The following is a 27,233-nucleotide window of genomic DNA, read 5'->3' as shown; positions in this document are numbered from 1 at the left end:
TAAGCTTTCAGGAAGCTGAAGTTTCCTCATCTGTAAAAGAGAGATAATAATTGCATTTCACATAGAGTTGTTATAAGGATTAGCTAGAATAATGCTTGTGAAGTGCTTAACATAGTACCTAGCATGTTATAAATAATTTACAATGGCTACTTTTATTTGTTATTATTAGTAATTGTAGTCAATGTACTCTTTTTGAAAACCATTGTGCTTGGCCTTGTGAGGCATGCAAATGAGCTAGGCAAGGATAAACCAGACAAAAGTGACAGAATAATTATTTATTGAGTGCCTATCATGAGCCAGCAATATAACAAATACACATGTAATCTTTGTCTTCATGGACACATGGTTCACAGGGGAAAGGGATAAATAACAGACACTACAGAAGGTGATATAAGTCAAGTAAAGGAAGAATTCTGGCCTAGATATTGAGGGCAGAGAAAGAACCTTAAAGCAAGTAACATCTCATCTGATATGTGAAGGATACATAAGAATTAGTCTATATAATCTCTGAGGCAACCCAAAGTGGCATGTGAAACCAGTTCAATTTAGCTAGAAGGCTGAGTGCCTGTACTGGTTGGATGAGTGATGGGAGATGAGCTGGGTTTGTTTGTAACAGATATGGAAGCCAACTTATGAAGTTTGGGCTCTACTTTGAGGATAATGAGGAGTTACAGCATATTAAGCTGCTGATTGAGATGATCAATTTTGCTTTTTAGAAAGAATAATAACATGGAATCCTAAAGTACAGGCCAAACATTGTCTTAGACCACTGATGTTGTTCCTCAAGACCTGACTAGTTTTATTAGGACACACTATGATCCATACTAAACATATGAGATATCAAAGTACTATATATAGTCATTATTGACAAAAAAGGGATCTATCAGAGTCATGAAGTATTTCTATTTTGTACTGTGATATAACATGGTATATATGACATTTTCTGGAGCTACATAGTGCAAACTTTTGAAGATTCCAATGTTTTTTGTTTGTTTGCTTTTGTCATAAGCAATCCTAGAAAGATCACATTACATCCTTTTGAAGTCATACATAAGAGTTCTTTCTTTAATAAATACTGTTTATATGTATCTTCTGGGAAATGTGTGATTACTATTTTTTCAAGATATTTGGCCAAGTTACTTTCTTTTCTTTGAAAAATGGAATGAAGTCTTGGTGTTATCCCTTTACTTGTACATGAAAAGATACTGTACCTTTACAATAGCTACAGTCTTCAAAAGCCTGCTTATTATCTCCGGGATCATCAAAGAGTAGGAGACCATTGGATGAATCACATCTTGAGTACTTCTGGGGTGATTCACTGGTGGACAAGAAGACAGGTGGATTGAAACTATTGGCAAAAGTGTGTTTGGAGTTTTGAACTAAAAACTTTCAGTGGTTAAAAAAAAGAGAGTGAAAAAAAGGAACAAGCTAAAAGCTAAAAGAAGCAATTGAAGTCAGTAAACTTGAGGCTTTGGAGTTGTTGCAGAAGAGATTTATCCTTGATAAGAAAGAAAGGATAAAGAAACAAAACTGTCTTGGAAGAAATCATGGTGCTCAAGGGCAAGTCTTCAGAACCTTTAAGGTACCGAAGTAGTTTCAAGATTTGGCTACAAATGTTGCTAACTGAAGTAAAATAGAGGTAATGACCAAAGACCCCAAGAACCTAGAGAATCTGATGGATAATGTATGCAAATACTAAAATTACACAGCATGATGAAAAGCTTTGGAATGGAGAGTAATCTTATGAGTCTGATGTTCAAATTTTAAGTTAAAGCAAGGGAGTGACCATAAGTTTAAAAATGGCTTCAGTTAGGAGAAGAATGAATTATTACAGGGTTTTTTCAAGTGTAGGATTTTTAAGACATATTATATCCCAAGTGAATTGTGGGCAAACTAGAAACTTTGACTTGAGAGAGATGAGGGGAAAGACCTAGATTTTCCTCAAAGGCAGGAAGAGCATGCACAGTAAAAATTTAGTGTATAGAATCAAATTTTCCAAAATGGAGAGAAGATAAACTAATGGAAGTTTAAGGAAAGAGGGGTTGCTTTTACATTCCCTCTTCCCCCACCTTGAAGAATAGGGAACTAAGAGGTACAAACTACTATGTATAAAATAAATAAGCTACAATGATATATGGTACAACACAGGGAATATAGTCAATATTTTATAAAAGCTACAAATGGAGGTAATCTTTAAAAATTAATCACAATGTTATACACCTAAAACATATAATATTGTACATCAACTGTAACTCAATAAAAAAACAGTACATTAGGGAAAAAAAGCTTCATGTACGACCTGGAGCAAAACTTTAATACAGATTGTATTTTGAGATGCAGAGAATATTCAAGACAGAGGGAACAGTACGAACAAAAAAAGAAATAAAAATGATAAAGCAAATTTGTGGATATATATATATAGTGGCAACGAGTTCCATTCAGCTTATAAGCAAAAAGGGCTAGGGAAAATTTTAAATAAATGTGGAAAAGTTTCATATGGCCAATGATAGCTTTGTTGAGAAAGAAAGTTGACTTTTTCTGTAGTATTTGGAGCTACTTCTTAGAATATTCAAACAAATTTCTTTAAAATTGTTTGAAAATGTAGAAACTTGAGTAGGACAGATTAGTGAGCCTTATCAGATCCACTAAAGAGTGGAAAATCAAGAGCTGCCATAGACCACGGCATGGCTCAGGTGCCTGAAGGAGGAAGTGGAAGACCATAGAGAGACAGAGTTTACTTGTGCAGGTCTTTTCCTGCAATGCAGAGTTGTTGTTTAGTCGCTAGGTCATGTCTGACTCTTCTGCGACCCCATGGGCTGTAGCCTGCCAGGCTCCTCTGTCCATGAGGTTTCTTAGGCAAGCATCCTGGAGTGGGTTGTCATTTCCTTACTCCAAGGGATTTTCCTGACCCAAGGATCCAACCCCTGACTCCTGCATTGGCAGGCAGATTCTTTACCACTGAGCCATAAGGGAAGCATGGAGTATCAGGGGTCTAAGCATCCCATAAAAATTAGCTTTTCTTCAAGACTGTGAGTAAGAAAATAGCAGGACCTTTTTAAAATTGTTATGCAGGATCATTGTGTAGTATAAAAGCCAGAGGACTTTATTTTTGACTGAATGATTTATCAAATCACTTACTCTCATTGATTAATTCTCAACGATGTATTCTGACTCATATTTAGTTTAGTTTCTTCATTTATAATTTGGCGATAATAATCTGCCTCACCCAATTTATAGCAATGGAATTTGAGGCTCTCAAATGAAACATGTGAAAATGGCATAAAAATGAAAAGTGAAAACTAACATTGAACAGCAATACAAAAGATGTTGTCATTTCAGTTTATTGAAGGAATTTCCTTTTTTATAATTTTAATATTTTGTAAATTTTCTAAAGCAAATATATGTTATGTTTACAGTTAAAGACATAAACTTTTTCTTTTTAAATCTTGATGTGACCAAATTTGAAAAATAGTAGGTGATTTAATAACTAATTTCATCTTCCCTTAGATCATCTATCTTTCCCGGAATGCCAAGGATTTGGTTGTTTCTTATTATTTTTTCTTTTTAATGGTGACTGCTAATCCAGATCCTGGTTCTTTTCAAGATTTTGTGGAGAAATTCATGAATGGGGAAGGTATGAAGAGTTTCTTTTTCTGAATTCTTTCAAGGTAAATGATACAAGGCAAATGACATCTTTGGGGATAATTTTTGCTTTCTGTTCTGGTCTATTATCCTTCCTGGCCCTTAATTAAAACACAGAAGTTCTAGAAGCCCTTGAACTTAGAACAAGCATAGTTTTTCCAGATGAGAATGGCGAAATTCAGAATCTAGACACTCGAGTACAGTGCCTACAAATAGGTATATATATGTATATGTGTTTGTCCAATTCTCTTTCATGTCTTGTTATTACAGAAGTACTTCACAGTGTGTTATTATAACTTCACTGAACAAGAAGGAAAAAGATAGAGGAGAGAACTTGTTCGTTTGTATTTAAGAAAAATTTCAGATACTAAATGAGGCCAGCATTCACAAAGAAGTCTGAATATCTACAAAATTCTTACTCATTCTACCCACTGTACAGTTTGAATAATTCAACTAGATTTCTTAGAATAGTACAAGAGTTACTTGAGCAGAAATTCTGGGAAATTTTGTCTTTTTATTTAACTCCAGACTAAAGCAACAGAGTATTTAGGTTTGAGAAAGAAAGTGTTCAGAAGAATCTAATATTAACTAAAGAAGGCCATTCTGACTCCTTAATAATAAGTGTAAGGAAAGGGATAATAATGTCATTTATATCCCCCCAAATTAATCAGTTCAGTTCAGTTCAGTCGCTCAGTCGTGTCCGACTCTTTGAGACCCCATGAATCGCAGCACACCAGGCCTCCCTGTCCATCACCATCTCCCCGGAGTTCACTCAGACTCACATCCATCAACTCAGTGATGCCATCCAGCCATCTCATCCTCTGTCGTCCCCTTCTCCTCCTGCCCCCAATCCCTCCCAGCATCAGAGTCTTTTCCAATGAGTCAACTCTTCACATGAGGTGGCCAAAGTACTGGAGTTTCAGCTTTAGCATCATTCCTTCCAAAGAAATCCCAGGGTTGATCTCCTTCAGAATGGACTGGTTGGATCTCCTTGCAGTCCAAGGGACTCTTAATATTGACTCAATAAAAGTGTGGTATATGTGCTTTATGTTTGTTGCTACCTTTGGAAAATTTTATACTAAAGCACGAATAAATTACATGCCTCAAGATCATCAAAATGTGCATTGTAAAACGGGTAAAGATAATGCTGTACCTCAGCAAAATAGATGAATAAGATCACTATAAAAGTCATTTATGACTTTTCTGCAAAGAAACAAATGGGACAAAGCAGAAGCAGACCTACCCACAGGTACAGAGAAAAAATTAGCAGTTACCATAAAGCTGGATGGCATCACTGACTTGATGGACGTGAGTCTGAGTGAACTCCGGGAGATGGTGATGGACAGGGAGGCCTGGCATGCTGCGATTCATGGGGTCACAAAGAGTCGGACACGACTGAGCGACTGAACTGAACTGAACTGACTGATAAGGGAGAAAGATGGGGAAGGGGCAGAATGATGAAGGGGATTAAGAGTCCAAACTGCCAGCTATAAAATAAATACATCACAGGGAAGTAATGGACAAGACAGGGAATATAGTCATTATTTTATACTAACTTTTGGCGTGTAATGTATTCGAATATTGAATCACTATGTTCACACCTTTGATGTTATTTTAGGTTAACTATAAATAAATAAATAATTGTCAGTAGGGTCAAAGAACAAAAGAAATATTCGATGACTTAATGCAAAGCAGAATACTTTGGCTCACACATCATCATTATTACTATGTCAGCTTTTTACTGGGTGAAACACTTGGATACATGTGAGAAAAGATGAGGGAGAGAAAAGAAGAATCCATATTTGGTCATACCACATCACCTCCAAAATCTTCTAACATTTTAAAGTGAGAATGAAACTAAGGATCCCTAAGAAAGCACCCCTTTACCCTTTAAACTGCAACAGTGTAAAAAAAATTATATAATTATAAATTATTCAGTTACCAAAGCTACTTTTTAAATGGTAAATTTGAGATCTGGACTGCATTCTAATCATAAGAATGTTGATAGTTCTACTACTGAACTCCTTTCATTTACAACACACACACACAGACACACACACACATACCATTTTCAAAAATACTCTTATAAGTTCTAAATCAAATGGAAACACTTCCGTCACTTTTCCTCTGAGTTGTAAACTATGTAATAATAATGAAAGTTGAGATTATATTTCTGTATGTAGATTTTCAACATATTTCCTGCAGAGAAATTTGCCTCAGATGCGCAGCTGATCTCTAGTTTTCATTCCATGACCATTTATTTATATTTTTTTTCTCTGAAACCTCATTTTCAAGCTGAGTCTGAGCGTAGAGTTGATGCTATGTCCTCACATTGTTTTTTTTTTAAATATAAACTTATTTATTTTAATTGAAGGTTAATTATAATATTGTATTGGTTTTGCCATACATCAACATGAATCCGCCACAGGTATACACGTGTTCCCCATCCTGAACCCCCCTCCCTTCTCCCTCCCCGTACTATCACTCTGGGTCGTCTTAGTGCACCAGCCCCAAGCTCACACTGTTTTTATCTCTGATCTTAGTTCCTTATGGTTCCTGGTATGAACACACAAAATCTTGGTGGGAAAAGAGGAAGAATCCACAAGTGCTATTTCTTTTCTACGAAGACATGAAGGAGGTGAGAAACTCAAAAGACATGGCAACTTCATAATTATCAAAATGTTAGCATTTGAAAATAATGTAGATACAAAATTTTGCCTTTGAATAAATAATGCAGCCACCTCCAAAAGTTACAATAATCCAGATACTCTACTACAGATTGAACGTAGTGAATAAAAACCTTCTGTAAATGGACACATTTAAACTCAAGTCTCAAAAATGTTACCAAAGATAAAAGTGGAAAGAGTTTGAGTTCTTAAATCAAAGCAACAGCCACACACAACACACACACACACAGATGCAGATGCACAAAAGGAATCACAATGGGCAAGAAGAGTTAAATGGTCTCTAAATCCATAGATAATGGAATTATTAGAAAAAGACCATAAAATAGCTATACTTCACATGTTTAAAAAAATAAAAGAAGAAATTTAAAATCTTACAAAGAAACAGGAGTTTACTAAAATTGACAAAGCAGATTTGGGCGGAAAAAAAGAGCAGCAAACCAGAATTTCTAAAATAACTTCTAAAAATTAAAATTTGAAAAGCAAAAAGATGGCTTAAATAACAGATAAGGCATGGCTACACAGTGAATTAGTAATGTGGTAGATGATGCTGAGGAAAGTCCACAGGAATTAGTAATGTGGTAGATGATGCTGAGGAAAGTCCACAGGATGTACTTCAGTGAGATAAATAGAATACTTTAGAAAGAGTAATGGATATGTAGGATAGAGTAATAACATCTTACATGTATCAAGTCAAAGTTCCAGAAGAAAGTAAAGAGAATGCCAGAATAGCAAAATGCAAAAGTATGATGACATCACCATTTCTTAAAAATCTAGTTTTTTTCTAGCTTCATTAATAATCAGGGTAATTCAAAATAAAAATGTCTGTGAGGTGCTATTTCACACACAGCAGAGTGACAACAATGAGATGTAGTCTGACTGGGCTATGCTTAGTTGCTCAGTCATATCTGACTCATTGCACACTGTAGCCCACCAGGCTCTTCTGTCCATGGGGATTCTCCAGGCAAGAATATTGGAGTGGGTTGCCATACTTACTTTCGAGGGATCTTCCCAACACAACCCAGGGACTGGGACTGAACCCAGGTCTCTCACATTGCAGGCAGATTCTTTATCAGCTGGGCTATAAGGGAAGCCCAGTCTAACTGTAGTCTGACAATATATACTAGTCAGGATGTGGCTTAGTGAGAAGTAACACACTTCTGATAAGAGTATAAGAATATACAAATGTTGTGGACAACATGTCACCTAGGGAGGGCAAACGTGTATAACTTAAGGCTCACAAATTCCACTAGTAGATATAAGTTTATGAGAAACACTGATGTGTATATTAGTTTATATGCACAGCAATCTCCATAACAGCATTCCGCACGACTATAAAAACAACCCCAATACACATATACTCAGGAATAAATGCATTGTATATACTATTATTCCACAATTAAATACTATATTGCAGTGAAAAGGAATGTATTTCAAATGTGCTTATCAGTTGAGTAAAATCAAGCTATATGTTGTCTAGGGATAGATACATGAGTTTCAAATCTACAGAGTAAAGGCACAGGATTGAGTAGGTCATTTTCAGGACAGCAAGTTTGTTTGTCGTTGTCATTTGTGAAACTTGGAATGGAGAGTGAAAAAAATGAAGTTGGGAACTTGCAAATGGAAGAACTTAGCCAATTATGAATGTTTTTTTACATGTACTGGGTAGTAGGTAAGGGTGCTGCATTCATATTAATTCTTTAAAGTATATATGCACACATATCAAATAATTTATAAATGAAAGACAAAATACTAGATCTTTTTATTAAGGGGTAACAAATATCTTCTCTAATTTATTATATATATATATATATATTTATTGGCTGTGCTGGGTCTTCATTGCTGCTCAGGCTTTTCTCTAGTTCTGGTGACCAGGGGCTACACTACATTGAGGTGGCCAGGCTTCTCATAGCAGTGGCTTCTCTTGTTGTTGAGGATGGGCTCTAGGGCATGTGGGCTCAGTAGTTGCATTTCCCGGGCTCTAGGGCACATGCTTGATAGTTGCGGCGCATGGGTTTATTTGCTCCACGGCAAGTGGGATCTTCTGGATCTGAGATTGAACCCATGTCTCCTGCATTCGCAGGCGGATTCTTTACCACTGAGCCACCAGGGAAGCCCTCTTCTCTCATTCTTTCTTAGCACCAAGAAAGCAATTGATATCCAGGTCTTGTTCACATTTTTGAGCAATTATTGAAATTCATTTCACAGTAATTCTAGAGTTGTTTTGATGAGGACATATTTAAAATAAATTATGGATATTATTTTAGAAGCAGAATTATTTCTTTATAGAATTTAATGCAGAATAGATTTGAATGAGAAGCAACCATGATTTGTAGTTTGCTATTATATTACTTAAATTTGTGTTCTATAGCTAGAATATTGAAGACAGTAAATTTAAAAGGTGCACGAACAAAATTTAATAGTTAATCCATGCCTTTCACCCTCCCAAATTGTCTCTATCCATTTACTCCCTATTTTGATCAATAATGGCCAGGTTTATGTTTCTTCTCTATTTGCAAAAATGAGGAGCAAAGGAATAAATCTTTTCTCTTGTTTCTGCAATGCATCAAGTAAGAGTAAAAGACATTAACCGTATATGTAGAGATACTATCTTTTTTGTGGAAACAAGTAAATAAAAAATGTGTGAGAATGCATATATGATACAATAGATTTATATGGAATTTATGGAGCAAAAATAGAGTTATCTAACTTAAATTGGAATAGTCAAGGAAATAATCCCAAAGAAAGTGATACTTAAGCTGAAGTTTGACAGGTAGACTGCTCATTAGAAGCCTACTTTCCAATATCAGTGTGGGGAGGAGAGGGGAAGAATGATTTTCTTATTGTGTCCTTTTTTTTTTTTTTCAAAAACAAAATATGTTTTTCTTCCTAGAATATCAGAAAAGAGGTGATGAAATTGTTACAATTTCTGGGAAGGGAGGCATCAGATGAGCTTGTGGACAAGATTATAAAGCACACTTCATTCGAGGAGATGAAGAACAATCCATCTACCAATTATACAACATTGCCAGATAAAATCATGAACCAAAAGGTATCTCCCTTCATGAGAAAAGGTGAGATGCTCATGGTATTTGCCTCCATTGCTACAGGAAGGCCTAAATTTAAACATTTACAGGCAAACATCTATTAAAGTCTATTCATGCCTGTGGACCCCACTTGTTTTCTTTAGAGCTGTTTCCATCTTTGAGTGATCAGTTCTGCAGAAGTACAAAATATTAATACTACTACTAAGAAATTACTATTAGAAACATTACTAATAGTAATTGACTAGTTTTGCAGAAGCATAAAATACTAGTACTACTACTAATAAATTACTATCACATGTTGATTATTTAGTGCATACAACAAAATATATTAAGAACCACCAGCAGTCACCCCAGCCTCAGTACTAGCACTAATATCATAGCCTACTACTACTACTACTACTACTACTAAGTCACTTCAGTTGTGTCCGACTCTGTGTGACCCCTTAGACAGCAGCCCACCAGACTCCGCCGTCCCTGGGATTCTCCAGGCAAGAACACTGGAGTGGGTTGCCATTTTCTTCTCCAATGCATGAAAGTGAAAACTGAAAGTGAAGTTGCTCAGTTGTGTTCGACTCTTTGCAACACCATGGACTACAGCATACCAGGCCCCTCCATCCATGGGATTTTCCAGGCAAGAGTACTGGAGTGGGGTGCCATTGCCTTCTCCGATACCACACCCTACTAGCTATTATTTGTTAAGTCTTTATGCCTTGGTGCTATACACATACGTTATATAAAATGTAAATTCTATTTTTATTAAAATTCCAATACAAGAGTTAGGAAAAAACTTCTATTATCTCATTTTGAGATGAGGAAACAACCTTAGAACAGTTAGTCAGCTCTTCCCTAGCTAAGTGGCAGACATTTTTCAAGACTAAATGTCAAATGTCAAACATCAAATGGTACACATTGAATATGTACAGTTTTCTGTGTATTAATTATACTTCTACAAAGCTGCTAAAACAGCACCAAGTTTCAAAACACTAAGCAGAAAATACTGCTCAACTTGGTAAAAATATCAAAGTACAATGAGGTGACATCTACTGGGAGGAGGCATGTACTTGATAAGACACAGTCAGTTCATAAATACATAGGTATATAGGATATGGACTTAACAGAAGCAGAAGATATTAAGAAGAGGTGGAAAGAATACACAGAAGGACCATACAAAAAAAGATCTTCACGACCCGGATAATCACGATGGTGTGATCACTCATCTAGAGCCAGACATCCTGGAATGTGAAGTCAAGTGGGCCTTAGAAAGCATCACTACGAACAAAGCTAGTGCAGGTGATAGAATTACAGTGGAGCTATTTCAAATCCTGAAAAATGATGCTGTGAAAGTGCTGCCAATATGCCAGCAAATTTAGAAAAGTCAGCAGTGGCCACAGGACTGGCAAAGGTCAGTTTTCATTCCAATCCCAAAGAAAGGCAATGCCAAAGAATACTCAAACTACCATACAATTGCAATCATCTCACACACTAGTAAATTAATGCTTAAAATTCTCCAAGCCAGGCTTCAACAATACGTGAACCGTGAACTTCCTGATGTTCAAGCTGGTTTTAGAAAAGGCAGAGGAACAGGAGATCAAATTGCCAACATCTGCTGGATTATGGGAAAAGCAAGAGAGTTGAAAAGAAAACATCTATTTCTGCTTTATTGACTATGCCAAAGTCTTTGACTGTGTGGATCACAATAAACTGTGGAAAATTCTGAAAGAGATGTCAATACCAGACCACCTGAACTGCCTCTTGAGAAATCTGTATGCAGGTCAGGGAGCAACAGTTAGAACTGGACATGGAACAACAGACTGGCTCCAAATAGGAAAAGGAGTCCGTCAAGGCTGTATATTGTCACCCTGCTTATTTCACTTATATGCAGAGTACATCAGGAGAAACACTGGACTGGACGAAACACAAGCTGGAATCAAGATTGCCAGGAGAAATATCAATAACCTCAGATATGCAGATGACACCACCCTTATGGCAGAAAGTGAAGAGGAACTAAAAAGCCTCTTGATGAAAGTGAAAGAGGAGAGTGAACAAGTTGGCTTAAAACTCAACATTCAGAAAACTAAGATCCTGGCATCCGGTCCCATCACTTTATGGGAAATAGATGGGGAAACACATTTTTGGGCTCCAAAATCACTGCAGATGGTGATTGAAGCCATGAAACTAAAAGACGCCTACTCCTTGGAAGGAAAGTTATGACCAACATAGACAGCATATTAAAAAGCAGAGACATTACTTTGCCAAGAAAGGTCCATCTAGTCAAGGCTGTGGTTTTTCTAGAAGACATGTATGAATGTGAGAGTTGGACTGTGAAGAAAGCTGAGAGTCAAAGAATTGATGCTTCTGAACTGTGGTGTTGGAGAAGACTCTTGAGAGTCCCTTGGACTGCAAGGAGATCCAACCAGTCCATTCTGAAGGAGATCAGCCCTGGGATTTCTTTGGAAGGAATGATGCTAAAGCTGAAACTCCAGTACTTTGGCCACCTCATGCGAAGAGTTGACTCATTGGAAAAGACTCTGATGCTGGGATGGATTGGGGGCAGGAGGGATTGGGGGCAGGAGGAGAAGGGGACGACAGAGGATGAGATGGCTGGATGGCATCACCGACTCGATGGACGTGAGTCTGAGTGAACTCCGGGAGATGGTGATGGACAGGGAGGCCTGGCGTGCTGCGATTCATGGGGTTGCAAAGAGTCGGACACGACTGAGCAACTGAACTGAACTGAACTGATAGGATATGCAAAGTATTGGGACATCCACTGTTACTTGGATAATCTTCCTTCTGGAAGAAAAACTAATAAAATAAAATAAAAGAATAATCTTCCTCTTGGAACCAAATTGTCAATGATAGGGTTAAGGATTTTTTAAACAATTGTATTAGCAAACTTGCAATTGGGTTAAAACAGGGCACCCCTGAAAAAGGAATAAAATGCAGATTAAATTTAGGTCACCTATACTCAGATTATCTCAGTTTCTTTCCCCAGAATGTCTTCATATATTTTAAAGATAAAACAATAAAAATAATTTTCATGCTTATAAAGTGTTTCATACTATTGAGTCCTCTGACAGAATCTGATTTTCAAGACACATTTTCTATCTTATGATTTTTGGATTATTTCATTGGGAAGGTTTAGAGCTCCTTGGATTAAGAGGACAAGTGAACTACTGATTAATTTAAAGTACTAGTGACTTCTTCCTTTCAGAGGAGAGTTGGATGTGATGAAAAGCAAAGAAGAGCCTGCTAGACTTTTGTAACAGCACAGGTGGTAAATATTGAGGAGCTTCTCTAACTGTTGGTGGCAGTAAAAATGGGGAGGAGGCAATGGCTATGAAGAAAGTCTGAATATAAATAAAGAATTAGATATTCTGGCCTAAAGACAACAGCCACGCTTATGCAATGGATATCTGCATTCAATTAACCAGGTTATGGAAAATGACTCAAAGAAGATGCAGTCTGGTGGGGAAGAAAATGAATTTATTTTTTAGCTGGGTGAATTTGAGATGTTCCTATGAAATACAGGTGGCCACATCAGGTAGGCAACTTGGGTATGAAGACATTATTCTGGATTTTAATGTTTTCAACATGAAGATGATATTTAATACCACAGGAGAGGTAAAACATGGATCACGAATATTTCAAAGGAAATTGGAGAAGAAAATTAAGTAGCATAAGAAAGGAAGGTCAGAGAAATAAATGTGCTTTTTTTTTGTATGTTTATTTGTTTTATTATTTTTAAACAATCAGGACAAATCCTTGTTTTCACTCTCAAATATATAGTATTTATGGTATATACTTACAATTAAGGGTTGCAAAAATAAAATTTGATTAGGTGTTAATGAAAGTGATAGATATTAGAAAATTTCACTATTCTGACTGGAAGACATAGTGTTTACTGCTTTCTTTTCTTTTCTGTTATAGGAATTGTAGGAGACTGGAAGAATTACTTTACAGTAGCCCTGAATGAGAAATTTGATAAGCACTATGAGGAGCAAATGAAGGGATCTACACTGAAGTTCCGAACTGAGATCTAGGAAGGGTTTTCTTAACATCTGAGATTAAACTTTTGTTTCATCCTTCCTCACCTTCTTCATTTTAAACTAGTAGAGAATGAATTATACAAAAGATCATGATCAGGTTCACATGATTATTGAGATCTTAGTATGAAAGAGTAAGAAAGATTTTTTCCTGTAATTATCTCTTTAATATTTTCTTCCCTTTTTTCTTTACTGTAAATATTACACAAAGCTATAGCCTATGAGAATGATGTAGGTACACACAAATTGTTCAAGTTGTTAGAGCCTCAGTAAAAATAATCAGACATTCCAAAGTATTTAACTTTGTGTCTACTTTTTCCCATTTATTAGTATATTTGGTATATAATGAAGGGGTATATGTATATACATGTATATACATATACATATATATGTATATGTACCTTTAAATACATATGGATAAATACATATTAATAACCATATGTGGAATTTTAAAACCTTGACAAATAGAACTGAAAAGAATAAACATGAGTATATAACTAGATGTATTATTTCTTGGCTGAAATTGTCTTTCATTCACTGCAAAATGACTTAACTTGGAATTTACCTTAGTTTAGTGTAAATTTTCAGCATTTTCAGAACTGATTTCCAGATGTCTATAAATAATTCCAAAGAGTATATGTTTGAATATCTTTAGCTAATTTAAAATAGTTATACTTTAGAGTTCCTTCTATCCTATACACAATGTAATCAAAGTAAGATCTGTAAACTAAAGTTTTAATGAATGTGAGATATATCAATAAAATAAAACAAACGCAAAAGCAAAAGAAAATTGTTTTTTTATGTAAACAATGTTGTTTTGACTTACGTCTCCTATTTTTCTATATTGTATTGATCATCTTTTTCCTATAGTGTTTTTATTTTAACAGTTAATGCATCTTTTCTCTGAATCAGAAGATACGCAAGATTATGAAAAAAATCACTATGGGTCTCCAGTAGAATACAACATTGTTAATTTCTAAACTCTAGGTCAATTGATATATGTGTTCTTATTCTTTGGAGAAAAGACTAGGAGTTTCCTAGCCCCTTGTTTAATAATTTTGATTTTTCAGAATCAAAGCTATATTTAGTGTAACATTTCTATAAATTATACAAAAGTGGAAGAATCTTGAAACTTTTTAAGAATTTGTTGGGTTGGGGTGGCATTTAGAATCTCAGTTTCTAGAGGGAATGATCATTAACGCATACATACACACAGGTATGTATGTATCATGGCAAATAGAAGGGGAAAAAGTGGAAACAGTGACATTTTATTTTCTTGGGCTCCATAATCACTGTAGATGGTGAATGCAGCCATGAAATTAAAAGAAACTTACTCCTAGGAAGGAAAGCTGTGATAAATCTAGACAGCATTTTATTTTTTTTATTTTTTATTTTTTTAGTTTTTTATTTTTTAAATTTTAAAATCTTTAATTCTTACATGCATTCCCAAACATGAACCCCCCTCCCACCTCCCTCCCCATAACATCTTTCTGGGTCATCCCCATGAACCAGCCCCAAGCATGCTGCATCCTGCGTCAGACATAGACTGGCGATTCAATTCAAATGATAGTATACATGTTAGAATGTCATTCTCTCAAATCATCCCACCCTCTCCCTCTCCCTCTGAGTCCAAAAGTCCGTTATACACATCTGTGTCTCTTTCCCTGTCTTGCATACAGGGCCGTCATTGCCATCTTCCTAAATTCCATATATATGTGTTAGTATACTGTATTGATGTTTTTCTTTCTGGCTTACTTCACTCTGTATAATCGGCTCCAGTTTCATCCATCTCATAGACAGCATTTTAAAAAGGAGAGACATCACTTTGCCAACAAAAGTCCAGATAGTCAAAGCTATGCTTTTTCCAGTAGTCATGTACAGATGTTAGAGTTGAACCACAAAGAAGACTGAGTGCCAAAGAACTGATGGTTTTGAACTGTGGTGTTGGAGAAGACTCTTGAGAGTCCCTTGGACAGCAAGGAGATCAAATACTAAAGGAATCAGCCCTGAATATTCATTGCAAGGACTGATGCTGAAGCTGAAGCTCCAATACTTTGGATACCTGATGTGAAGAGCTGACTCATTGGAAAAGCCCCTGCTGCTGGGAAAGATTGAGGGCAGAAGGAGAAGGAGAGGACAGAGTTGAAATGGTTGGATGGCATCACTGACTCAATGGACATGAGTCTGAGCCAACTCCAGGAGATAGTCAAAAGACAGGGAAGCCTGGAATACTGCAGTCCATGGGTTGCAAAGAGCTGGACATGACTTAGCAACTGAACAAAAACACACATTAATACATTCACACACATACATACACATTTATTATCATTAGTTTTTTTCTGAACCATCTGAGACCAAGTTGTAGATATAATCATCCTTCAATATGCCTATGTCTATTTCTTAAAAATAAGAGCACTTTCTTGTTAACTACACTATTCAAATTCAATATTGACACAGTGCTATTATTCAGTTCATATGGTACATTAACATACATCCAAAATTTTTCATCACAGGGTTTTTAGTTCTTACCTTCTTGTCCTAGATCCAATCTGGGATAACATACTCCATTTTATTGTCAGATTTGGAGATTTCCTTCAGTCTCAACAGTTGCTATGCATATTTCTGTGTTTCATGACCTTTGCAGTTTTAGAGTATAGACTTTTAATATCTCCCAATCATGCCCATCTCAACACTCAGGACATACAGAAAAATTGTGGATCTCTCAGTACATCACGCCAGAGGGCATGTAATGCCCAGCCTCTTCCACACTGTTGCTATCAAACTTGATCATTTTTTGTCTGCCCTGTTTCTCTACCATAACATCACCTTTTATGTCTTTGCAACTGATTAGCACTTTGTGGTAGTAATAATTCATTCTTTTGCATTTAGCATCCATTAATCATTTAGCCTTAATCCTTCACCACTAAATTAATTGCAAATTCTGTCAATAGTTTCTATTTCTATCATTTTTAGCTTGTTGAATGGCACTACATTATAATAAAGTAATTTCCCCCTCATTTATTCATTCATGTCAATATGAACTCACGACTGCTTATTTAATTCAACACTGGGCTTCCCCAAAGGATCAGTGAGTAAAGAATCTGCCTTCCATGCAGAGATGGGGTTTGATCTCTAGGTCAGGAAGAGATTCTCTGGAGAAGGGAATGAGAACCCTTTCCAGAATTCTTTCCTGAAAAATCCTATGGAAAGAGGAGCCTGGTGGGCTATACTTCAAAGGGGTGCAAGGAGTTGGACAATATATATACGATTACAATCCAGATACAATCAAACTCCATGAAGGCAGGGACTTTGTTTTATTCATAGAATAATACAAAGTCCATAGAACTGAAACTTGTGTACAGTATATAATCATGAATATTAGATAAATGAATGAATAAATATCTACCTAGGTACATATGTATATATCTATTATTAGCAAGAGTTTAAAAAATAAATTCTTTATTCTTACCAATGAAAATGTTATTTTTTTCATTTCTATCAACTTGTGAAACCATTGAATGTTAATTTCAACTGAATTATCAATTGGTGGTTTACTTGCTCAGTCATGTCCGATTCTTGTAACCCCATGGACTGTAGCCCGCCAGGCTCCTCTGTCCATGGAATTTCCCAGGCAAGAATAATGGAGTGAGTTACCATTTCCTTCTCCAGGGGATCTTCCCAATCCAGGGACTGAAGCCAGATCTCCTGCACTGCCAGCAGATTCTTTAATGACTGAACCACCAGGAAATTATCAAGTACTTTTGTCCAAATCTCTAAATATTAAGACCAAAGTTATCCATAAAGGGAAAGATTTATTGTACATATTTTAGAACAACTATCCATAGGAAAAATTTCAAGCCGGTCTTCAAGTTAGCAATGATTTTAGGAAAAGGTCTATAAGAAGCAATTATGTTAGCAAGCTTTACTAAACAAACCAAGCAATTTGAAATCTTTCATTACTTAACAATAATAGAGGGCCAGTTCTTGTTCATGTTACTTTTGGACTGCCACACTTCTCCAGGCTTTAAACAGGCTGAGACTCTGACATTTGTTTTTTTTTTTTTTTTTAATTCTAAGACCCAAGCTGACAAAGCTGTCCCTGTGGGGTACATGTTCATTCTCAAGCTAGACACAATAAAGAATAAGAGCACCACTGTAAAATGCAGTGTCTCTTACAATGTCATTGGTGTGTTATCACCTCTAAGTTCAGTTCAGTTCAGTTGCTCAGTCGTGTCCGACTCTCTGTGACCCCATGAATCGCAGCATGCCAGGCCTCCCTGTCCATCACCAGCTCCCGCAGTTCACTCAAACTCACGTCCATCGAGTCGGTGATGCCATCCAGCCATCTCATCCTCTGTCATCCCCTTCTCCTCCTGCCCCCAATCCCTCACAGCATCAGAGTCTTTTCCAATCAGTCAACTCTTCACATGAGTTGGCCAAAGTACTGGAGTTTCAGCTTTAGTATCATTCCTTCCAAAGAAATCCCAGGGCTGATCTCCTTCAGAATGGACTGGTTGGATCTCCTTGCAGTCCAAGGGACTCTCAAGAGTCTTCTCCAACACCACAGTTCAAAAGCATCAATTCTTCCATGATCAGCCTTCTTCACAGTCCAACTCTCGCATTCATACATGACTTCTGGATAAACCATAGCCTTGACTAGACGGACCTTTGTTGGCAAAGTAATGTCTCTGCTTTTGAATATGCTGTCTAGGTTGGTCATAACTTTCCTTCCAGCGAGTAGGCGTCTTTTAATTTCATGGCTTCAATCACCATCTGCAGTGATTTTGGAGCCCCAAAATATAAAGTTATCACTTCTACTCACATTTTTAATTGGCCAAAGATACCATGAACAAATCCAAACTTACTGGGCAGGAAAGCATATACTCCTTTCATAGGCAAGTTCAGTTCAGTCACTCCGTTGTGTCTGACTCTTTGTGACCCCATGGACTGCAGTGCTGGGAGCCAGCATGGGGAATCCCGCCCATGGCAAAGGTCATGAGGAAGGGGGCCTGGCAAAAAGCAAAGGCTGAGATCAGGCCTCAGGGGTACCCCTGGATTTTTCTGAACATCTACCCACAAAACCAGAGTCTGCCTGCTTTATTGTACTGTGCTTTCCCCTCTTCTGACAGTACAGGGGGCTATCCCCAACCACCTTTCTCTGGAAAGAGTTAACTTATAGCTCCAGTTAACAGTCTCCTGCATATAAAAGGAGTGTCTCAGTTCAAACCCCTCTGATGGCTCTCTAACTTGCCCGACAGTTAGAGACTTTTACAACTTGTGGTTGTTTGCAGCCCCTCAACTGTGAAAGGCACACAGCTTAAAACATCTTAAAGATATAGAGCCTTTTCTAAAGAGCTAAGAATTATATTGGTAATGGGTTTTCATCGTTGAGTCAATGACTGCTGCCAGGCCTCCATATTCTTTATCTGTTAGGCACCTGCAGGATATTAATCAATGTAATTGGGATATAGAAAAAGGAATATAGTAGTTTTGATGTTAGCAACACTAGACTTTTGAGTTAGTGAACTTTCTCTTTGTTATAAATCACTGTACTCCTCTTTCCTTGTTATAAATTGTTATGTCCTTGCTATATAAGAATGTAACCTTAATTAGTGCTTTCTGAGAGTGGCACCAGACTTTAGTAAGAACAACACTTTTAAGGCAAATAAGTTTTCTGGTTGAAGGACCCTTATCAGAAAAGGGCCATAAAATGCTAATAGGCCTCCTGGCCAGAAGATGATGCAAATCACCTAAGACTTGTGTATACAGCTAGGTATGCAGAGGAAAAGCCTGGTCTCGATAAAAGTCAGGGCTGCTGACGCTGCATAACTTTGTATTATCCATTGATCTCTATGTACAACCAAAAGTATAAAAAGCTTTCCTGGACAATAAAGGATGGACCAGTTTTTCAGACCAGCTTCTCGAACTGGTTTCTTGGAAATCTGGCTCCCCCCCATGTCAACTCTTTCTCTCTCTCTCTTTCTCCCTCTCCCTCCCTCTCCTTTTCAGGCTGATCCCTTGGTATGCGGAAGCTCACTGAGCCTACTTACTTGCCCTGGCTTCTAAGACCCATACAAAAGGGAGCCCAAGGGGGGCACCCTCCACTATTCAAGCGGGCACCGGTGGCCTAACATAGATGGTGCAAGTTCCTTATCTTGGAACTTTATTGGTTTTCCACATAAACCAAGTTATTCAGCCTCTTTTCTCCACTAATTTCCTACTACACTATTCTTTCCTAATCTCTTTATATTTCTAATTAAATAGTCCTTTCCAAGACACCGACTCTGTCCCCACTTCAAATTCCCTGGATCCACCAGGGCTGGACCCTGCACCGCAGCACGCCAGGACTCCCTGTCCATCACCAACTCCCAGAGTTTACTCAAACTCATGTCCATTGAGTCAGTGATGCCATCCAACCATCTCATCCTCTGTCGTCCCTTTTTCCTCCTGCCTTCAATCTTTCCCAACGTCAGGGTCTTTTCAAATGAGTCAGCTCTTCACATCAGGTGGCCAAAGTATTGGAGTTTCAACTTCAGCATCAGTTCTTCCAATGAATATTCAGGGCCGATTTCCTTTAGGATGGACTGATTGGATCTCCTGCAGTCCAAGGGACTCTCAAGAGTCTTCTCCAACACCACAGTTCAAAAGCATCAATTCCTCAGTGCTCAGCTTTCTTTATAGTCCAACTCTCACATCCATATATAACTACTGGAAAAGCCATAGCTTTGAGTAGACGGGCCTTTGTTGACAAAGTGAAGGTCAATTAATATTTACCAAGATTAATATCAGCTACCTTTTTGTAGTTGAGGTTCCTGGGTGGGAACTTCCCTTCTGGCTCAGATGGTAAAGCATCTGCCCGTGATGCGGGAGACCCAGGTTCGATCCCTGGGTTGGGAAGATCTCCTGGAGAAGGAAATGGCAACCCACTCCGGTATTCTTGCCTGAGAATCTCACGGATGGAGAAGCCTGGTAGTCCATGGGGTCACAAAGAGTCAGACATGACTGAGTGACTTCACTTTCACCTTTTTTGTAGTCATTTGTAATCAGAACTATTAGCGTCTGTTTGATATTTGACAGGAATAACTGAATTATCAAGAGTTCAAGAACTATCTAGTTTTATTCATAACCCCTTGCCATCCCTAAAATGTGCTCATTCATTTTCTTGATAAGAAAATGCTGAAAATATCACATAGTGCTTGCATTAAGGCCTCTTGGGACTGTTTGGCCCAAAATGTCAGAATCATTTGTGACTCTTGGGCCATGGTGAAAATATCATATTTATCTGAAAAAAAGTGAAAGTGAAAGTCATTCAGTCGTGTCCGACTCTTTCTGACACCATGGACTATACAGTCCATGGAATCCTCCAGGACAGAATACTGGAGTGGGTAGCCTTTCCCTTTTCCAGGGGATCTTCCCAACCCAGGGATCGAATCCAGGTCTCTTGCATTGCAGGCTGATTCTTTACCAGCTGAGTCACAAGGGAAGCACATTATAAATCATTCTTCTTGCTTATCTATTTCATACTAGAACTTTGTATCTCAAACCCACAATTCTATCTTGCCCTTCCCCTCCTCCCTATCCTGACTATAACCACTAGTTTGTTCTCATTACACATTGCACAGTTCTGGGAAATATAGCCATTGTTTTATAATAACTTTAAATGGAGTGTAATCTATACCAAAGGAGACAGGGAAAGGGAGGAAGGATAAATTAAGAGTATTAATAGAAATTCTTTACCATCTGACCCACAAGATAAGCCTATTAATAAGAATGAAAATGAAAAAAAAAATGAAGTCGCTCAGTCATGTCCGACTCTTTGCAACCTCGTGGACTGTAGCCTACCAGGCTCCTCCAACCATGGGATTCTCCAGGCAAGAATACTGGAGTGGGTGAATAGAGTAGGATAATTAGTCAGTTTAGAAATCCCACCGGTGGATTAAAGACAAAGGGCATTTTAAGGGCATTGGCAAGACTGTTGATCACTCAAGAAAAGAATCCATAACCTGGCAACAGGCTTCCTAATGGCTCAGATGGTAAAAAATTTGCCTGCCAAAGCAGGAGAGGTGGGTTCGATCTTCATGGGTCAGGAAGATCCTCTGGAGGAGGAAATGGTAACTCACTCCAGTATTCTAGTCTGGAGAATCTCATGGACAGAGGATTCTGGAGAGCTATCATCCATGGCATCTCAAATAGTCAGACATGCCTGAGTGACTAACACTTTCACTTTCAACCTAGCAGCAATCTAGTCTACCTTGAAGGAAGACCAGGTGCAATCAAGCACCAGAAACACTCAAACCACAAATCCTGTTAGTTAAAACACAAAAAAATAGACAGGAGTCTGAATCTTGTTACATGAAGTCAAGGAATTAATAGTCCTTGAAGAATAGCATTTCTGATTGTAGACAAGATAGGAATATAGGTGAAAGGGGACATTACACTGAAACCTGAGATGAATGGTCATATTTCAGTATATATTACCACCCTTCTGCTAATATACATTATAAATAGTGCCATGACAGTCTCATTCAATATTTGGTCAAATGAGAAGTTAATGATGTAAGCCTGGGTGTCTGTACAAAAGTAAGAGAGGAGATGGTCTTCTCCTCTTCTCACTTGTTTATAAAAATAGCATACTCTCAGACCTAGGGGCAGAGCCTTCTCATCTGCTGGCTAGTGTGTCTCACAAGTGTCCTGGAAGCTGATAAATTCACTCTTTACCTGCCACTTTGCTTCTTGCTGTTTCCCCCGCCACCCCCCCCGCCCCCCTCCCCGTGGTGAAACAAAAGAACCTGAGTTTCATCAAGTTCTGATACTAGGTGAGTAGTTTCAATTAAAAGACAATGAATATGAGTCCTTTTCTAATTCAGGGATCATGAATTCAAGTGCCAATATAAATTTTGGCTGGTTTCAAGTCCCACCTGAGAAGGAGTGCAATTTCAAGATAAGGCTAATAGATAAAAGCTACAAAACATAAATTAGATAAGCAACAAGGATTTACTCTACAGCACAGGAAACTATATTCAATATCTTGTAATAATCTAAAATGGAAAAATCTGAAAAAATATGTATATAATTAAATTACTTTCCTGTACATCTGTGACTAACACAATATTGTGAATCAAATACACTTCAATTGAAAAACAATTCTTGGATTGGTTAAGCAGATGTCTTATGTGACAATAAGAAAAGAAATTATGCTGTGAAAATAAGGCATCAATTTTTCAGTGCTCAGCTTTCTTTATAGTTCAACTCTCACATCCATACATGACTATAGGAAAAACCATTGCTTTGACTAAATGGACCTAAGATGGGCACAGTAAAGGATACAAATGGTAGAGACCTGGTAGACACTGAAGAGACCAAGAAGAGAGGGAAAAAACACATAGAAGAACTGTGTAAAAAAGATCTTAATGAACCAGATTACTACAATGGTATGGTAAGTCACCCGGAGCCAGCCATTCTGGAGTGCTAAGTCAAGTGAGCCTTAAGAAACACTGCTGTTAATAGCCAGTGGATGCAATGAAATTCCAGCAGAACTTTTCACATTCCTAAAGGAGGACACCATCAGTGTTTTACATTCATTATGTCAGCAAGTCTGAAAGACTCAGCAGTGGCCCCAGGACTAGAAATGGTCAATTGTCATCCCAATCCCCAAGAAGGGTAGTACTAAAGAATGTTTTAACCATTGACAGTTGCACTCATCTCCCATGCTAGTAAGGTCATGCTTAAAATCTTTTATGCTAAGCTTCAACATTATGCAAACCAAGAACGTCCAGATGTCCAAGCTGGGTTTAGAAAAACTAGAGATCAAATTGCCAACATTCACTGGATTATAGAGAAAGCAAAGGAATTTCAGAAAAACATCCATCTCTGTTTCATTGATTATGCTAAAGCCTTTAAATGTGTGGATCATGACAAACTGTGGAAATCTCTTAGACAGATGGGAATACCAGAGTATCTTACCTGTCTCCTAAGAAACCTGTTTGCGGGTCAAGAAGCAGCAGTAAGAGCCACGTACAGAACAGCTGATTTGTTCAAGCTCAAGAAAGGAATATGACAGAGCTGTCTGCTGTCACCCTGTTTGTTTAACCCATATGCTAAGCACATCATGAGAAATGCCAGGCTGGAAATTACAAGCTGGAATCAAGATAGACAGGAGAAACAACAACAACCGCACATATGCAGATGATACCATTCTAAAGGCAGAAAGCAAAGAGGAACTAAAGAGCCTCTTGATGAAGGTGAAGGAGGAGAATGAAAGAGCTAAGACTATTTTAAAAACTAGGATTTAGGCATCTTGTCCTATTACTGCATGGCAAATAGAAGGGGAAAGGTGAAAGCAGTAAGATTTCCTCTACTTGAACTCCAAAATCACTACATACGGTGACTGCAGCTGTGAAATCAGAAGATGATTGCTTCTTGGCAGGCAAATGATGGCAAACGTAGACAGCATGTTGAAAAGCAGAGATATTACTCTGCTAACAAAGTTCTGTATAGTCAAGACTATGGTTTTCCAGTGGTCATGTACAGTTGTGAAAGTTGGACCTTAAAGAAGGCAGAATGCCAAAGAATTGATGCCTTCAAACTGTGTTGCTGGAGAAGACTCCTAAAGGTCCTTTGGACTGCAAGGAGATCAAACCAGTCAATCTTAAGGGAGATCAACCCTGAATATCCACTGAAGCTGAAGCTCCAGTATGTTGGTCATCTGATAATAACACATGGCTCATAGGAAAAGTCCCTGATGTTGGGAAAGATTGAGGGCAGAAGAAGAAGAGGACATCAGAGGATGAGAAGACTGTATGGAATCACTGATGCAATGAACATGAACTTGGGCAAACTCCAGAAGATGATGAGGAACAGGGAGGCCTGGCATGCTGCAGTCCATGGTGTCACGAACTGTCAGACGCTACTCGGTGACTGAACAACATCAATAAATATTGCCTTGTATATATGTGTAACATATTCTTTATTCAGTCATCTATTGATGAAGTTTTAGGTTGCTCCCAAGTCCTGTCTTTCATAAATAGTGCTGCAGTGAACATTGGGGTGGATGTGTCTTTTTGAATGATAATTTTCTCAGAGTATACACCCAGGAGTAGGATCACTGTGTCATAATTTTAATTTTAGTTTTTTTTTTTTTTTTTCAGAAACCTCCATTAAGTTCTCCATAATGGCTGTATCAATTTACATTCCCACCAACAGTGTCAGAGGGTTCCTTTTTTTGTCTACCTTCTCTCCAGCATTTATTGTTTGGTGATTTTTTGATGATGGCCCTTCCAACTGGTATGAGGTGATACGTCACTGTAGTTTTGATTTCTATTTTTCTAACAGTTGATGATGCTCAGCATATTTCCATGTGATTCTTGGCCTTCTGAGTGTCTTCTTTGGAGAATAACCATTTTTTATCAGGTTGTTTGTTTTTCTGATATTATGCTGATTAAGCCATTTCTATACTTTAGAGATTAATCCCATGTCAGCTGCTTCATTTGCAAAGATTTTCCCTCATATTGATGGTTGTCTCTTTTCCCTCCTTATGGTTCCCTTGTCTGTGCAAAAACTTTTAAGTTTAATTAGGTCCCATTTGTTTATTTTTATTTTCATTATTCTAAGAGATGGGTCAAAAAAAGTCCTGCTACAATTTATGTTGAAGAATGTTCTTCCTATATTCTCTTGTTGAGTTTTATAGGGTCCAGTATTTAATCCATTTTGAGTTTATTTTTGTGTTTGGTGTCAGAGCATGTTCTAATTCATTTGTTTATATAGGGCCTTCCAGTTTTTCCAGCACCACTTATTGAAGTATCTGTCTTTTCTCCATTGTATATTCTTGCCTCCTTAGTCATAGATTAGGTGACCATAAGTGTCTAGGTTTACCTCTGAGCTTTCTATTCAGTTTCAGTGATCTGTATTTCTGTTTAAAATATTTTAAATTAAATAAAATTCTATTAAGTCAGGTTCATCTATTTAGGTTAATGCCTGTGACCAGTCAATAGTTTTTTTTTTTTTCTCCCAATGGATAAATGTTTCACTATTACTGTTTCTCTAATTTAAGTATTTCCCTCAGATACAGGAAAGTTTATATATTTTAAATTTATACGCCAATGTTCTGAAAATATTTAAAAGTTGTGTTATTTTTAATGACATATAGATTTGTTAGCTAGCAATGTGCACAAAACTATAATGGACTTTAATATTACCACATACCCAACTTAAAGTGAGGTTAATATTGTTGAAGCCGTATACTATCATGTTATCTAGATTTCCAGATATACTAAAGAAGTTTTCATGTGATTGAAAAAAAAAGCCAGTTCATTTTGGGTCATATGACTCACTTAGTATTTCATGATGGCCCAGCACATTAAGAGAATATTCTTCAATATCAGTTTGATTCTTTGTTCTTCTTGGAATGTTAGCAAATACATAACTTTATTCATGGCATCTAAGGCAACTTCCTCTGTGGTCTGAAACAGGATGCAAATAGTCATGAAAGAGTCTTTGAAAGTGATTTCAAATGGTGATAGAAAGTAGTTTTCAAAAGCCTTTAAAATTTTTCAGAATACTGTTACCAAACCTGGGTCCTACTTCTTGTTTCTTTAAAGGCAGTACTCCAGAGACAAGTGTTGGTAGGGCAGAAAATATTGCTTTAGTCTGGAGGCCAGCAACAGGGGGAGATGGTGGACCTCTGTCTGAGAATCAACTCCTGGTTGCTACTCAGGGGGCAGGAGGTTTTAAAGGGGAGTTCAAATGGCAACCCACTCCAGTGTACTCTTGCCTGGAAAATCCCATGGACAGAGGAGCCTGGTGGGCTACAGTCCATGGGGTCACAAAGAGTCAGACACAACAGAACGACTTCACTTCAGGTTTGTACAGATGGAGGAGGGAACAGAACAACACAGTCAGCTCTTACAGTCATCTTGATAATTAATGTAGCAGTCTGATCAGCATCATCTTGGTTATTTTAAGTATAGTTAACCTTTAGTTTCAGGGTTTGTTCCCATTTCTATGAAGCAAGTTCTCAGAATTATGTTAAGTGAATCAGCTTATGTCATGGTTTCAATTTGGTCATCATATAAGCATCCTCCTCCATGTGGTGGGTGCTTCTGTGTCTGCAAAACAGCTTACAGGATATGGTTCAGAATATTATCTATAGCTATTGAGAAGTAATTAAAAGTTCTTGGGTATGGTTAATGTCTAAACTACTATTATTTAGTCTTGTTGGATTATTTTCCTTAGTTTCTACATTTAATGTAGTTTCTACATTTTCTCACGTCTCTGATTAAACTTGTTCTTTGGCTAAAGTTTTCCACAGACAAAAGGCAGATAGAGGACATGGAGGAACAAGGACCATAGGGTCCTGCTCTGTTTCAATACTCTCATGGATCCATGGCTACTAAAGGACTGGTAGCCAGGAAGAATCTAAAAATGTTACAATCTAAGATACTTAAGTGAGTTAAAACAGGTAGTCATCAACTTCTTTGAAGAATTGAAGGACTTCTTTATTAAGCTTTATAAGGTACATATCTCATTTCAATTCATGTCATCTCACCACATCTTGAGAGATTTTAGAGAGGAAAAAGATAACATTAATCTTTCTGAGAGAAGAGAAATTTATTCTTTGGGAAAGGTTTGGCAATGAGTGACATGCCATTGCCCAGCTAAATTTCTTTGGGTCTGATTCAGTCAAACTTCGATCACTTTGGCCTTGAAAATGTGGGATAGTGTCTCTTTTTCAATTCCCTATTTAAAACTTCAGGTAAAATCACACAGCATGAGGGTGAAAGGAAAACCAAGTCATTAAAGAACAAAACAAAATAAAG

The 27,233-nt window shown here is 37.5% G+C and overlaps 1 protein-coding gene and 1 non-coding gene across 3 annotated transcripts in view; both read left to right on the top strand.

Annotated features, from left to right (window-relative positions):
* Positions 1 to 14,209, top strand: part of LOC101120331 (sulfotransferase 1E1) — a 57,994-nt gene extending 43,785 nt beyond the window's left edge. For both annotated transcript variants that reach the window (XM_042251487.2, XM_027971053.3), the window contains exons 5-8: positions 3,508 to 3,634; positions 6,186 to 6,280; positions 9,220 to 9,400; positions 13,304 to 14,209. In XM_042251487.2, the coding sequence (XP_042107421.1) occupies positions 3,508 to 3,634; positions 6,186 to 6,280; positions 9,220 to 9,400; positions 13,304 to 13,416 (516 nt within the window). In that variant the 3' untranslated portion in view covers positions 13,417 to 14,209. The remainder of the gene's footprint in view (positions 1 to 3,507; positions 3,635 to 6,185; positions 6,281 to 9,219; positions 9,401 to 13,303) is intronic.
* A 6,035-nt stretch (positions 14,210 to 20,244) lies between these two features.
* TRNAH-GUG (transfer RNA histidin (anticodon GUG)) lies at positions 20,245 to 20,316 on the top strand. The gene has a single exon. It is a non-coding gene; the product is annotated as a tRNA-His (tRNA).
* Positions 20,317 to 27,233: the final 6,917 nt, after the last annotated feature.

This window comes from Ovis aries, chromosome 6 (genome assembly GCF_016772045.2).
Source record: "Ovis aries strain OAR_USU_Benz2616 breed Rambouillet chromosome 6, ARS-UI_Ramb_v3.0, whole genome shotgun sequence".
NCBI lineage: Eukaryota > Metazoa > Chordata > Mammalia > Artiodactyla > Bovidae > Ovis > Ovis aries.
The sequence above is the reverse complement of the archived record's forward strand: the minus strand, read 5'-3'. Positions and strand labels throughout refer to the sequence as shown.